The sequence below is a fragment of the Micromys minutus genome, assembly GCF_963924665.1.
Source record: "Micromys minutus genome assembly, chromosome: 2".
NCBI classification, from domain to species: Eukaryota; Metazoa; Chordata; class Mammalia; order Rodentia; family Muridae; genus Micromys; species Micromys minutus.
In genome coordinates this window covers 57,935,165-57,947,677 of record NC_137971.1, presented here as the reverse complement: position 1 = coordinate 57,947,677, position 12,513 = coordinate 57,935,165, and the positions used below count along the sequence as shown (strand labels likewise).

The 12,513-nt window shown below is 52.1% G+C and overlaps 1 protein-coding gene across 1 annotated transcript in view; it reads right to left on the bottom strand.

Moving 5' to 3' along the window:
- MUC6 (mucin 6, oligomeric mucus/gel-forming) overlaps window positions 1-12,513 on the bottom strand; it is a gene marked incomplete at both ends in the record, with an annotated part of 29,426 nt that overhangs the window by 8,693 nt on the left and 8,220 nt on the right. The window contains 9 exons of the mRNA XM_080912973.1: window positions 6,658-6,740; window positions 7,648-7,866; window positions 8,408-8,587; window positions 8,979-9,014; window positions 9,454-9,516; window positions 10,389-10,532; window positions 10,748-10,904; window positions 11,629-11,868; window positions 11,973-12,158. Of these exons, the coding sequence (XP_080769099.1) occupies window positions 6,658-6,740; window positions 7,648-7,866; window positions 8,408-8,587; window positions 8,979-9,014; window positions 9,454-9,516; window positions 10,389-10,532; window positions 10,748-10,904; window positions 11,629-11,868; window positions 11,973-12,158 (1,308 nt within the window). The remainder of the gene's footprint in view (window positions 1-6,657; window positions 6,741-7,647; window positions 7,867-8,407; window positions 8,588-8,978; window positions 9,015-9,453; window positions 9,517-10,388; window positions 10,533-10,747; window positions 10,905-11,628; window positions 11,869-11,972; window positions 12,159-12,513) is intronic.

The window sequence follows — 12,513 nt, the reverse complement described above, 5'->3', positions numbered from 1 at the left end:
GGTAGGGGTTCCTGAGGTGGTGTGAGCCACAGGAGTGCCAGTTGAACTTACGGTTGGCTTAGCTGAGCTGGGAGTAACCTGAGTTGATGTGGACTCATGGGCAGTCACTGAGGATGTTTCTGAGAGGTGGGAAGTGGAGGCTGAGGCGGACGTCCTGTCTGTGGAGAATGAGCTTTTGGTTTGGGTAGTTGCACTGGTTGTGTAAGTGACAGGTCCTGATGTATGAGGTGGCCTGGTTTGTTTCTGGGTGGCTGGAAGAATGGTTGACTTTGTGTAGGTAGAGGCTGAGGAAACTGTGTGTTGGGGTGTTGGAGTGATAGTTACCTCAGAAGTCTGTGTCACAGAGGAGGTTGAAAATAAGGGCAGGGATGTGGCCATAGAGGTCTGAGGAGCTGATGGTGAAGGGGAGGCTATGGTGGTCTGTACAGGTGTTCCTAAGGGAGTCCCTGTGGTGCCTGTTGTACTGGAGACAGTAACCGTGGTTGGGAGGTGTGTGGAACTCACAGCATTAGGACTGCCAGTTATGCCTGAAGTGGTGTGGCCCACTGGAGTACCAGTTACACCCATGGTGGACTTGGTTGCCATGGTCGTAGGGCCTGCTGTGGACTGATGGGTAGTCATGGAGGAAGGCTGTGAGAGGGGGGAAGTAGAGGTTTTCTCTGTGGAGAAAGAGCTTTGAACTTGGGTGGTGGCACTGGTTGAGGAATTGGCAGCGGTGGATGGATATGGAGGCCTTGTTTGTTCTATTGTGGTTTGTAGAATGGTGCTCACTGGCTTAGACATGGAAACTGAGGAGACTGTGTGTGGGCTGTTTGGGGTGGTGTGTACCTCAGAAGTTGGTGGCGCAGAGGACGTTGAAAATGATGGCAGTGATGTAACTAACATGGTCTGGGGAGCTGATGGTGTTGGGAGGGAGGTCGTCGACTGCTGAGATGTTCTGACATGGGACGCTGTGCTGTATGTAGCGCTGGAGAAAGCTGGCGTGGGTGGAGAGCCTGTAGTGTGTGGTGTATGGGCGCTGCTAGGTTTGCTTGAGGTGGTGCGGCCCATGGAGGTACCAGTTACACCTATGGTGGGCATAAGTGAGTTGGTTGTAGCTAGAAGTGATGTTGACTGAGTGGGTGTCATGGAGGCAGGTTCTGAGAGATGTGCTGTAGACGTCCTGTCTGTGGAGAATGAGCTTCTGGTTTGGGTAGTTGCACTGGTTGTGTAAGTGACAGGTACTGATGTATGAGGTGGCCTTGTGCCTTCCAGTGTGGTTGGAAGGACAGTCCTCAGTGGCATGGAGGTAGAGGCCGGTGATGCCGAGTGTGAGCCGGTTGGGGTGTTAACTTTCTCTGTGGTTGGTGTCACAGATAAGGTTGAAGCTAATGGGAGCTGTGTGGACTGCGAGGTCTGAGGACCTGAATGTGTTGGGAAGTTGGTGGTGGTCTGCCTGGGAGATGCTGAGGGGAGACCTGTGGTGTGTACTGTGCTGGAGACAGCAACAGTGTGTGAAGGGTGTGTGGTGTGTGGAGTCTGAGGGCTGGTAGGGGTTCCTGAGGTGGTGTGAGCCACAGGAGTGCCAGTTGAACTTACGGTTGGCTTAGCTGAGCTGGGAGTAACCTGAGTTGATGTGGACTGATGGGCAGTCACTGAGGATGTTTCTGAGAGGTGGGAAGTGGAGGCCGAGGCGGACATCCTGTGTGTGGAGAATGAGCTTTTGGTTTGGGTAGTTGCACTGGTTGTGTAAGTGACAGGTCCTGATGTATGAGGTGGCCTGGTTTGTTCCTGGGTGGCTGGAAGAATGGTTGACTTTGTGTAGGTAGAGGCTGAGGAAACTGTGTGTTGGGGTGTTGGAGTGATAGTTACCTCAGAAGTCTGTGTCACAGAGGAGGTTGAAAATAAGGGCAGGGATGTGGCCATAGAGGTCTGAGGAGCTGATGGTGAAGGGGAGGCTATGGTGGTCTGTACAGGTGTTCCTAAGGGAGTCCCTGTGGTGCCTGTTGTACTGGAGACAGTAACCGTGGTTGGGAGGTGTGTGGAACTCACAGCATTAGGACTGCCAGTTATGCCTGAAGTGGTGTGGCCCACTGGAGTACCAGTTACACCCATGGTGGACTTGGTTGCCATGGTCGTAGGGCCTGCTGTGGACTGATGGGTAGTCATGGAGGAAGGCTGTGAGAGGGGGGAAGTAGAGGTTTTCTCTGTGGAGAAAGAGCTTTGAACTTGGGTGGTGGCACTGGTTGAGGAATTGGCAGCGGTGGATGGATATGGAGGCCTTGTTTGTTCTATTGTGGTTTGTAGAATGGTGCTCACTGGCTTAGACATGGAAACTGAGGAGACTGTGTGTGGGCTGTTTGGGGTGGTGTGTACCTCAGAAGTTGGTGGCGCAGAGGACGTTGAAAATGATGGCAGTGATGTAACTAACATGGTCTGGGGAGCTGATGGTGTTGGGAGGGAGGTCGTCGACTGCTGAGATGTTCTGACATGGGACGCTGTGCTGTATGTAGCGCTGGAGAAAGCTGGCGTGGGTGGAGAGCCTGTAGTGTGTGGTGTATGGGCGCTGCTAGGTGTGCTTGAGGTGGTGCGGCCCATGGAGGTACCAGTTACACCTATGGTGGGCATAAGTGAGTTGGTTGTAGCTAGAAGTGATGTTGACTGAGTGGGTGTCATGGAGGCAGGTTCTGAGAGATGTGCTGTAGACGTCCTGTCTGTGGAGAATGAGCTTCTGGTTTGGGTAGTTGCACTGGTTGTGTAAGTGACAGGTACTGATGTATGAGGTGGCCTTGTGCCTTCCAGTGTGGTTGGAAGGACAGTCCTCAGTGGCATGGAGGTAGAGGCCGGTGATGCCGAGTGTGAGCCGGTTGGGGTGTTAACTTTCTCTGTGGTTGGTGTCACAGATAAGGTTGAAGCTAATGGGAGCTGTGTGGACTGCGAGGTCTGAGGACCTGAATGTGTTGGGAAGTTGGTGGTGGTCTGCCTGGGAGATGCTGAGGGGAGACCTGTGGTGTGTACTGTGCTGGAGACAGCAACAGTGTGTGAAGGGTGTGTGGTGTGTGGAGTCTGAGGGCTGGTAGGGGTTCCTGAGGTGGTGTGAGCCACAGGAGTGCCAGTTGAACTTACGGTTGGCTTAGCTGAGCTGGGAGTAACCTGAGTTGATGTGGACTCATGGGCAGTCACTGAGGATGTTTCTGAGAGGTGGGAAGTGGAGGCTGAGGCGGACGTCCTGTCTGTGGAGAATGAGCTTTTGGTTTGGGTAGTTGCACTGGTTGTGTAAGTGACAGGTCCTGATGTATGAGGTGGCCTGGTTTGTTCCTGGGTGGCTGGAAGAATGGTTGACTTTGTGTAGGTAGAGGCTGAGGAAACTGTGTGTTGGGGTGTTGGAGTGATAGTTACCTCAGAAGTCTGTGTCACAGAGGAGGTTGAAAATAAGGGCAGGGATGTGGCCATAGAGGTCTGAGGAGCTGATGGTGAAGGGGAGGCTATGGTGGTCTGTACAGGTGTTCCTAAGGGAGTCCCTGTGGTGCCTGTTGTACTGGAGACAGTAACCGTGGTTGGGAGGTGTGTGGAACTCACAGCATTAGGACTGCCAGTTATGCCTGAAGTGGTGTGGCCCACTGGAGTACCAGTTACACCCATGGTGGACTTGGTTGCCATGGTCGTAGGGCCTGCTGTGGACTGATGGGTAGTCATGGAGGAAGGCTGTGAGAGGGGGGAAGTAGAGGTTTTCTCTGTGGAGAAAGAGCTTTGAACTTGGGTGGTCTCACTGGTTGAGGAATTGGCAGCGGTGGATGGATATGGAGGCCTTGTTTGTTCTATTGTGGTTTGTAGAATGGTGCTCACTGGCTTAGACATGGAAACTGAGGAGACTGTGTGTGGGCTGTTTGGGGTGGTGTGTACCTCAGAAGTTGGTGGCGCAGAGGACGTTGAAAATGATGGCAGTGATGTAACTAACATGGTCTGGGGAGCTGATGGTGTTGGGAGGGAGGTCGTCGACTGCTGAGATGTTCTGACATGGGACGCTGTGCTGTATGTAGCGCTGGAGAAAGCTGGCGTGGGTGGAGAGCCTGTAGTGTGTGGTGTATGGGCGCTGCTAGGTGTGCTTGAGGTGGTGTGGCCCATGGAGGTACCAGTTACACCTATGGTGGGCATAAGTGAGTTGGTTGTAGCTAGAAGTGATGTTGACTGAGTGGGTGTCATGGAGGCAGGTTCTGAGAGATGTGCTGTAGACGTCCTGTCTGTGGAGAATGAGCTTCTGGTTTGGGTAGTTGCACTGGTTGTGTAAGTGACAGGTACTGATGTATGAGGTGGCCTTGTGCCTTCCAGTGTGGTTGGAAGGACAGTCCTCAGTGGCATGGAGGTAGAGGCCGGTGATGCCGAGTGTGAGCCGGTTGGGGTGTTAACTTTCTCTGTGGTTGGTGTCACAGATAAGGTTGAAGCTAATGGGAGCTGTGTGGACTGCGAGGTCTGAGGACCTGAATGTGTTGGAAAGTTGGTGGTGGTCTGCCTGGGAGATGCTGAGGGGAGACCTGTGGTGTGTACTGTGCTGGAGACAGCAACAGTGTGTGAAGGGTGTGTGGTGTGTGGAGTCTGAGGGCTGGTAGGGGTTCCTGAGGTGGTGTGAGCCACAGGAGTGCCAGTTGAACTTACGGTTGGCTTAGCTGAGCTGGGAGTAACCTGAGTTGATGTGGACTCATGGGCAGTCACTGAGGATGTTTCTGAGAGGTGGGAAGTGGAGGCTGAGGCGGATGTCCTGTCTGTGGAGAATGAGCTTTTGGTTTGGGTAGTTGCACTGGTTGTGTAAGTGACAGGTCCTGATGTATGAGGTGGCCTGGTTTGTTCCTGGGTGGCTGGAAGAATGGTTGACTTTGTGTAGGTAGAGGCTGAGGAAACTGTGTGTTGGGGTGTTGGAGTGATAGTTACCTCAGAAGTCTGTGTCACAGAGGAGGTTGAAAATAAGGGCAGGGATGTGGCCATAGAGGTCTGAGGAGCTGATGGTGAAGGGGAGGCTATGGTGGTCTGTACAGGTGTTCCTAAGGGAGTCCCTGTGGTGCCTGTTGTACTGGAGACAGTAACCGTGGTTGGGAGGTGTGTGGAACTCACAGCATTAGGACTGCCAGTTATGCCTGAAGTGGTGTGGCCCACTGGAGTACCAGTTACACCCATGGTGGACTTGGTTGCCATGGTCGTAGGGCCTGCTGTGGACTGATGGGTAGTCATGGAGGAAGGCTGTGAGAGGGGGGAAGTAGAGGTTTTCTCTGTGGAGAAAGAGCTTTGAACTTGGGTGGTGGCACTGGTTGAGGAATTGGCAGCGGTGGATGGATATGGAGGCCTTGTTTGTTCTATTGTGGTTTGTAGAATGGTGCTCACTGGCTTAGACATGGAAACTGAGGAGACTGTGTGTGGGCTGTTTGGGGTGGTGTGTACCTCAGAAGTTGGTGGCGCAGAGGACGTTGAAAATGATGGCAGTGATGTAACTAACATGGTCTGGGGAGCTGATGGTGTTGGGAGGGAGGTCGTCGACTGCTGAGATGTTCTGACATGGGACGCTGTGCTGTATGTAGCGCTGGAGAAAGCTGGCGTGGGTGGAGAGCCTGTAGTGTGTGGTGTATGGGCGCTGCTAGGTGTGCTTGAGGTGATGCGGCCCATGGAGGTACCAGTTACACCTATGGTGGGCATAAGTGAGTTGGTTGTAGCTAGAAGTGATGTTGACTGAGTGGGTGTCATGGAGGCAGGTTCTGAGAGATGTGCTGTAGACGTCCTGTCTGTGGAGAATGAGCTTCTGGTTTGGGTAGTTGCACTGGTTGTGTAAGTGACAGGTACTGATGTATGAGGTGGCCTTGTGCCTTCCAGTGTGGTTGGAAGGACAGTCCTCAGTGGCATGGAGGTAGAGGCCGGTGATGCCGAGTGTGAGCCGGTTGGGGTGTTAACTTTCTCTGTGGTTGGTGTCACAGATAAGGTTGAAGCTAATGGGCGCTGTGTGGACTGCGAGGTCTGAGGACCTGAATGTGTTGGGAAGTTGGTGGTGGTCTGCCTGGGAGATGCTGAGGGGAGACCTGTGGTGTGTACTGTGCTGGAGACAGCCATAGTGTGTGAAGGATGCGTGCTGTGGGGATTATTAGGACTTGTATTTGAACCTGATGTTGTGTGATCCTCAAGTGTACCAGGTACACCTATGGTAGATTCTGTTGAAATGGGTCCAGTTGGAACTGATTTAGAGTGATGTACAGTTATTGAGGAAAGGTGGGAAAGGTTTGAAGTAGATGTTCTTATTGTGGAGAAAGAGCTTAGAGTTTCAGTTTTGGAGCTGGTTATCGATGAGAGAATAGTTGGTGTATGTTGGGGAATTGTACCTTGCATTGTCGTTTTAGGAAGAGTTGTGCTAAGCATTGTGTAGGTAGAAGCTGATGCAACCATTGTTGGGCTGGTTTGGGTCCTAAGTGCCTCCGAAGTTTGTGTCATTATGGAGGTTGATAGTCCAGGCAATTGGGTGACAGTGGGTGTCTGAGGAGCTGATGGTGCAGCGAAGTTGGTGGTGGTTTTTATAGATGTTCCCAAAGCAGGACCTGTGGTGTGTGTTGTGTTGGTGATAGCAACTGTGGGTGTTGTGATGTATGGAGCATTCGGACTGCTAGGTGTGCCTGAGGTGGAGTGGACCCCAGGGGTATCACTCACCCCATTGGTGGGCTTATTTGATATTGTAGTGAGGTGCAATGATGTCGACTGCTGCTGTGGTGTGTAGGAAGCTGAGGTTGTGTCTGTGGAGAATATGTTTTGGTTTTGGGTTGTGTATAAGTTGGTTGTATAAGTGCCCAGAGTTAATGTGTTTGTTATTTCTACTTCCTGGACTGTAGTGGTTTGGAACTTGGTGGTAGACTGGTTTGTTATGGATGGTGATGGTACCATGTGTGAAGTAGTCTGGGACTGAGATGTTGGTGTCCCTTGTGATGTAGACAGTGTTGGGTTTACAGAAGCCAGAGTGCTTGGAAAAGTGGTTGTTGTCTTGGCAGATGTTTCTGAGGGAACATTTGTGGAGTGTTTTGTATTGTGTAGAGAAATGGTGGGTAGAGAATGGGTGGTCGGTGTCACACGTGTGGGATTGGTCTGTGATACTATGTTTTGGGTCCAAGTACTTGCATTAGGTGGTGGTGAGCTACTGCTTGGCCCTGATCGATGCGTGGTCAAGGTAGTCTCAGGTGCATGGCTTGTTGTGACAGGACGGTGACTTTCCTGTTGGGCTGATGTCACTGTGGATCATGGCAGTAAATAATATTTAGTTTAAGCTCATAGTCCTTTATATGTGCTGTGCTGAGTTCCTGGACTTGGATTTTCTCTCTGTTTGTTAACCATGGTAGATTGATTGCCTGTGAATTGCCTGCTTACTGAGGCACTTGGTTTTCTTTGGCAAATTTCACTACAGTTCTGCCTTTCCCTCCTGAGCACTTACCTTCACCCTGGCCTTTTCTCTTTGCCTGTCCTTTGTCCTGACATGTTGCTGGGAGCCAGGTTGTTTCCCCTCCTTCTGTGCTTGTCTGCCCCCATTGGTTCCCTTCTCCCTCATCCCTTGAACATACAGATCCTCCTCCTGAGTTGGATGTGCTGTACTGAGGGTCAGAGTCAAACATGTGGCTTGAGTGCCGTGGCTTCCCACGGGCCTTGACTCACCTTGGCTGGTAGACATCCCAGGCGTTACTGAGATTAGTGGTGTCACTGTAGTACTCTCTGTGAACTCAGCTGTGGTCTTGGTGGATGAGCTGAGGGAAGATGCTGTGGGCTTGGATGTGGCCTGTGTCACTGGGAACCTTGTGGATGTTGACTTTGGTATGGTTGTAGGAGGCAAAGGTGATGTCAGTGGTGTGGTAGCCACAGTGGTTTGAGGGTATTCTGCAGAGGGAAGTAGTGGCAACACCTTTCCAACCTGCTTCTCCCGGATGCATGTTCGCATCCCCCAGCCTTTGCTCCTACCCTCAGGAAACTTATTGTTATCTCTTTATAGTTTGATGAGCACCTGTCTTGCCCCTTCCTCAGCCTGCAGGAGTTTGTCTGGCTGGAGTCGGCTCACCTCAGGGCCGTGACGTGGGCTCTCAATTCTTTACTCACACTTCAGCTCTTTGGAAGGATGTTGGTTTCTCCTCGGTGTCCCCAGCAGCATCTGGGATTGCTGCGGTGTATGAGCAGGGCAGGGTGCAGGGTGGAGGCCCAGCCGCTCCCATGTGTGTTCTATCGGAAGTTTCAGACAGCCTGGAATGGCCACTTTGAGTGACCAGTTTGAGTTGTAAACTAGGTTTTCAGAAAAATCTTCATCCTGCTTTTTACGCACAGCAGATCCTGTGCTGAGGCACTGCTTCGGGTTTATCTCAGTGGGAAGACATAAGTAGTAACCCTCTATACCCTAGAGTTCTACTGTGCTCCCCTTCCCTTTTACCTCCGGAGGAGACTGTGGATTTCTTGGGGGTAGTCCAGTCTGTTACTTCCTCAGTGGAGGATGGGGCTGAAGGTGGTGGGGTCGGAAGACCTGGCAAGTAGGACGGGCCCACAGGTGTGTTTGCAGAGCTGGAACTGTGGAACTTCGTGCTGATGGGTGTTGCCGTAGTAGGCTGTGAACCTGTGTAGAGCATATATGATCTCGTGGATGGGCAGAATCTGGTTCTAGAGCCCCTCCAGGAAGAGACAAATTTGCCTGTGAAGGGTGAGGTAAAAGGTACAGGGTGGCTTGCTCATGAATCTATGAAGGCAGCATGGACTCCTGGTAGACTTTCCTGGTGAGGTCCTGCTTCCTGCTCAGTCAAGTGACCAGGATCAATGGCTGGCCAGGAGCTAAGCTTTGTATGCTCTTTCCCTTGTAAGCTAGAACTGCAAGGTACATTACCCACCCTCCCAGGGCCCAGCAGGTGTAGAAGTTGGGCTGATGGGGTGGGGAGGGCTGTCCACTGGAGCTAGAGTGAACCCTGGACAGGAAGCCTTCATCCTGTGGTACCAAGTGGGTGAGCAATCACCTGTGGTGGTCGGCGGTAGTGTGGTAGGGGGTGGTGCTGTAAGAGAAAGGCAGGCGTTGTTAGGGTGGCTGACTATGAAGGACTGGCCCACGCCTTTCCTGCCTCTTTCCCTCTCTCCTTTGTCAGCCTAGCAGGGGAAGTGGGGATCCAGTCAAGGTGCCATGGCAGGGTAGTGTCTAGGGTTGGGTTCATAAAGAAAATTCCCATTGTGTATCCAAGTCCCCTGGCTGCTGTGGGGCACTTTGCCCTAAGGTTGTGGCTAAGTAGTGGCTGGGCTGGGGAATAGAGTAGAGGCCAAGGGGTCCAGCACTGCCTTTTGGTTTCTGCTGTGTACTAGGAGACTGTTTGAGCCAGTGTTTCAGTGTCCTGAGGGAGAGGATCTAGGAAGAAGTTACTAGGGCTAGACAGGTTTGAGACATATGCTACCCACACACAGGCTGTGCTACGTGGCAGGGGGAGCACCTGCTAGACTTACCACAGGGTACACAGGTCCCTTCTTTGTGGTCAAAGTACTCATTCTTGGAGCAGTTGTAACAGCCTGGGGTAGAAAGGGGGCAGGTTCAGCACGCCTTTCACACCCCCCCAGCCCCACCTGCCTGCAGGGAGCACAGCACAGCAGTGTTCCCACCTCCCTCCTCTCACTTCACACCAGCTTCTGAAGTTACCTGCTGAGCCCTAGAATTCTGCCTTTTCTGTTCTTGCTTTCCTGACTTCTAAATGTCTTAACTGCATTTTTATTTTTATTTATTTGTTTGTTTGTTTGTTTGTTTTTGAGACATCTAACTAGGTAGCTCTAGCTGACCTGAAACTAACTATGTAGCACAGACTGGCTTTGAGCTTCAAAGATTCACCTGCCTCTGCCTCCTGAGTGCTGAGACTAAAGGTGTGCACCACTGTGTGACTGGCCTAGCTGTTCTTTCTTTGATGTGGAGATTCCTGTCTCTGTCCTGGCTTCTGCCCCATCCTATCTTCCTCCCTGCCTGAGACTTACCAGAGCAGCAGCAATCCCTCTCTAGCTGTGGTATTCCAGTGGCGCCTGCTTTAACTTCCAAAGTGGCAGGCATGTCATCCGATAGTTCTTTAATTCTTTATTTTGATTTTTAAGGATCTTTGCCAGGCCAGAGAGCAGGGCTAATTCGTGCGAGGCTAGGTCCCCGATTGAGAACAGGGCCTGGAACTCAGTACACATTCGCTGAGTGTGTGAGTGAGTGAATGTGTGCGTGGATGAGTGTGCACAGGGGTCATTTTGTGTGCTGAGGAATGTAGGTGAACGAATGCAGGAGAGTGGGTCTGTGTGCAAACGAATGAATGCATTATGAATAGCCGTTGGCATGAATGGATGGATGGACCTGTGAATGACTGAATGAACAAAAGCCACATGCATGGCATGTGCTTCCCAGGGCCTCATACCTTCAGTGTTTGTGTCCGGGAAGCTTCCCAGGCTGCCAGGGCAGAGACAGGGCTGGTAGTGCCACGTGCAGTTGACCTCCTGAGCATACTGGTATTCATTGTCACCCACCAGTGTGTGGGTGTTGTAGAAGTCACAGTAGATGGCTGAGAGGAAGGATACACATCAGCTGGCACCAAGGCCTGTATGCCATTACGAAGGGTTTGGGGGCTGTGGGAGGCCTCTTTTTGGTGTGTCTGGAAGGGGAGAGCCTAGGGGACAGCTGGTGACCCAAGGTTGCCCTGCAGAAGTACAGCCTGGTGCCTGCCTGGAGAGAAGGCTTCTGGGTGGAGAAGGTTTGGGCATGGGGTAAAACACTCACGGCAGAAGTCTGGGGTTCTCCAGTCCACACACACGCCCTTGTCCAGACAGGCCTTGGCATAGGCAGCTACTGCGTCACACAGACACTCGCAGTCCCCGCCTGTGTCACACCCACAGGCGTCACGCACGCAGGCCTCATAGTAGGGCAGGTGGTATACCTGTGGAGTGGAGGGTGCCATGTTAGCATTTGGCTGCTGCGGTGGTGGCAAGGTGGAGTTTAGACTTTGTTGTCTTGGGGCATAGGCTTTAGAGGGTGGGCATATCCTGACACTCTGAGAGGCATCTTCTAGTGTAAGTTATAGCTCTAATTGGCTGCCATCGTCCAGAGGTGAATGTTGTTGGTGCTCAGTCAGCCCTGCTCTGAGGTATCCATTAGAGACAACTCCTATTCGGACCAGCGTGTGGCAAACCCAGGCTGGGTGTCTCTCGCTTGCATGCCTGATTCTCTCAGGGTCTCTGCTCCCTTCTTAAGCCCCTTTAAGACATCCCAGATAGCCCTTGGCTACAGGTGCTTCGCCGTACACGAGGTAGTCTCCTGCCATTCCTTCTGAGCACCAAAGATCAGGGACTATACTAAATGCTCTGAGTCCAAAAAGCTCACCCCTGCCCATGTCTGGGTCACTCACAACTGAAAATTTCATCTCCAGTCCATGTATCCCAGAGCAGCCAGCTGTCTGCCTGGTGACACTTTTACTCACTGTCTTATCTGCTATGGTTCTCTGGTGGGCAGAGGTCTGGACACTGCTTATCATCTCTAGCTTGTGGGTGACCCTGGCTTCAGGCGCTGGGTACTCCCCTCTTTACACCTGATAACCTCCAGCCAATCTGGAGTCCCATGGTAGGACTGAGTCTGGTGTCCCTATCTTGGAGGACAGGACCAACCTTGCTGTGGCAGGCGGCAAAGGTCTGGCTGTTGATAATGTTGCATTTGCGCTCAGCCCAGGAGCGCCGGAAGGTATTCAGGCTGCAGGGATCCACCGCATAAGTCGCATCCCCACACAGCGGGCTTTCCTTCCATGAGTTCACAAACTCCAGTTCATTGGACGCCACGTACTTGCTGCGTGTTTCGAAGTCATCTTTCATGTTTCCATTGGAGTTGCCACACAAACCACAGAGGGCATCCTGCTAGGGAGCAGTTGCTGGGGAGTCATGCAGGCTTTATGGTGGACCCCCTCACCCAGAAACCAGCCGGGACCTTGGTTCACTGGCAAGTGTGCAGTGAGTACCTGGGTAGCGCGGCGGATCTTGATAGAGACACTCATGTGCTTGTTCCACACAAGTGTCAGGTTGAGCCTTCCAGGGATGTCTATGTCCAGGACAAGATTCAGGGGGCTAGGCTTCACTTGCAGGTGCACCAGGGGCTCTTCCCCACTGACTGTGTAGTTACCATCTGCCATTGTGATGGATAGCCCCTGTTGGGAGAAGGGTTGTCATCACTTGCTTTCTTTTCCTGCCCACCCTGGTACCCAGATCAGTCGATGATTTGGAAGGGAGAGGTGTAATCCAAAAATAATAGATTTCCATCTTTGTAAGGATCAGCTCGAAGCCAGCCTAAAATACATGATAAACTTGAGACCAGCCCTGGCTACATGAGACCCTGTCTCAAAACAACAATGAAAGTCATGTATAGGAGTAACTATTGGGAACCAGTTCTGGACAGAAGGCTCTAGACATGTGGAGACAGATTCAGCTTCCTGGAGAGCAGTTTTCTTTCTGCCCATGATATGCTATACACCCCTGGGAACCTGTTGGAGACCCCCGGCCACT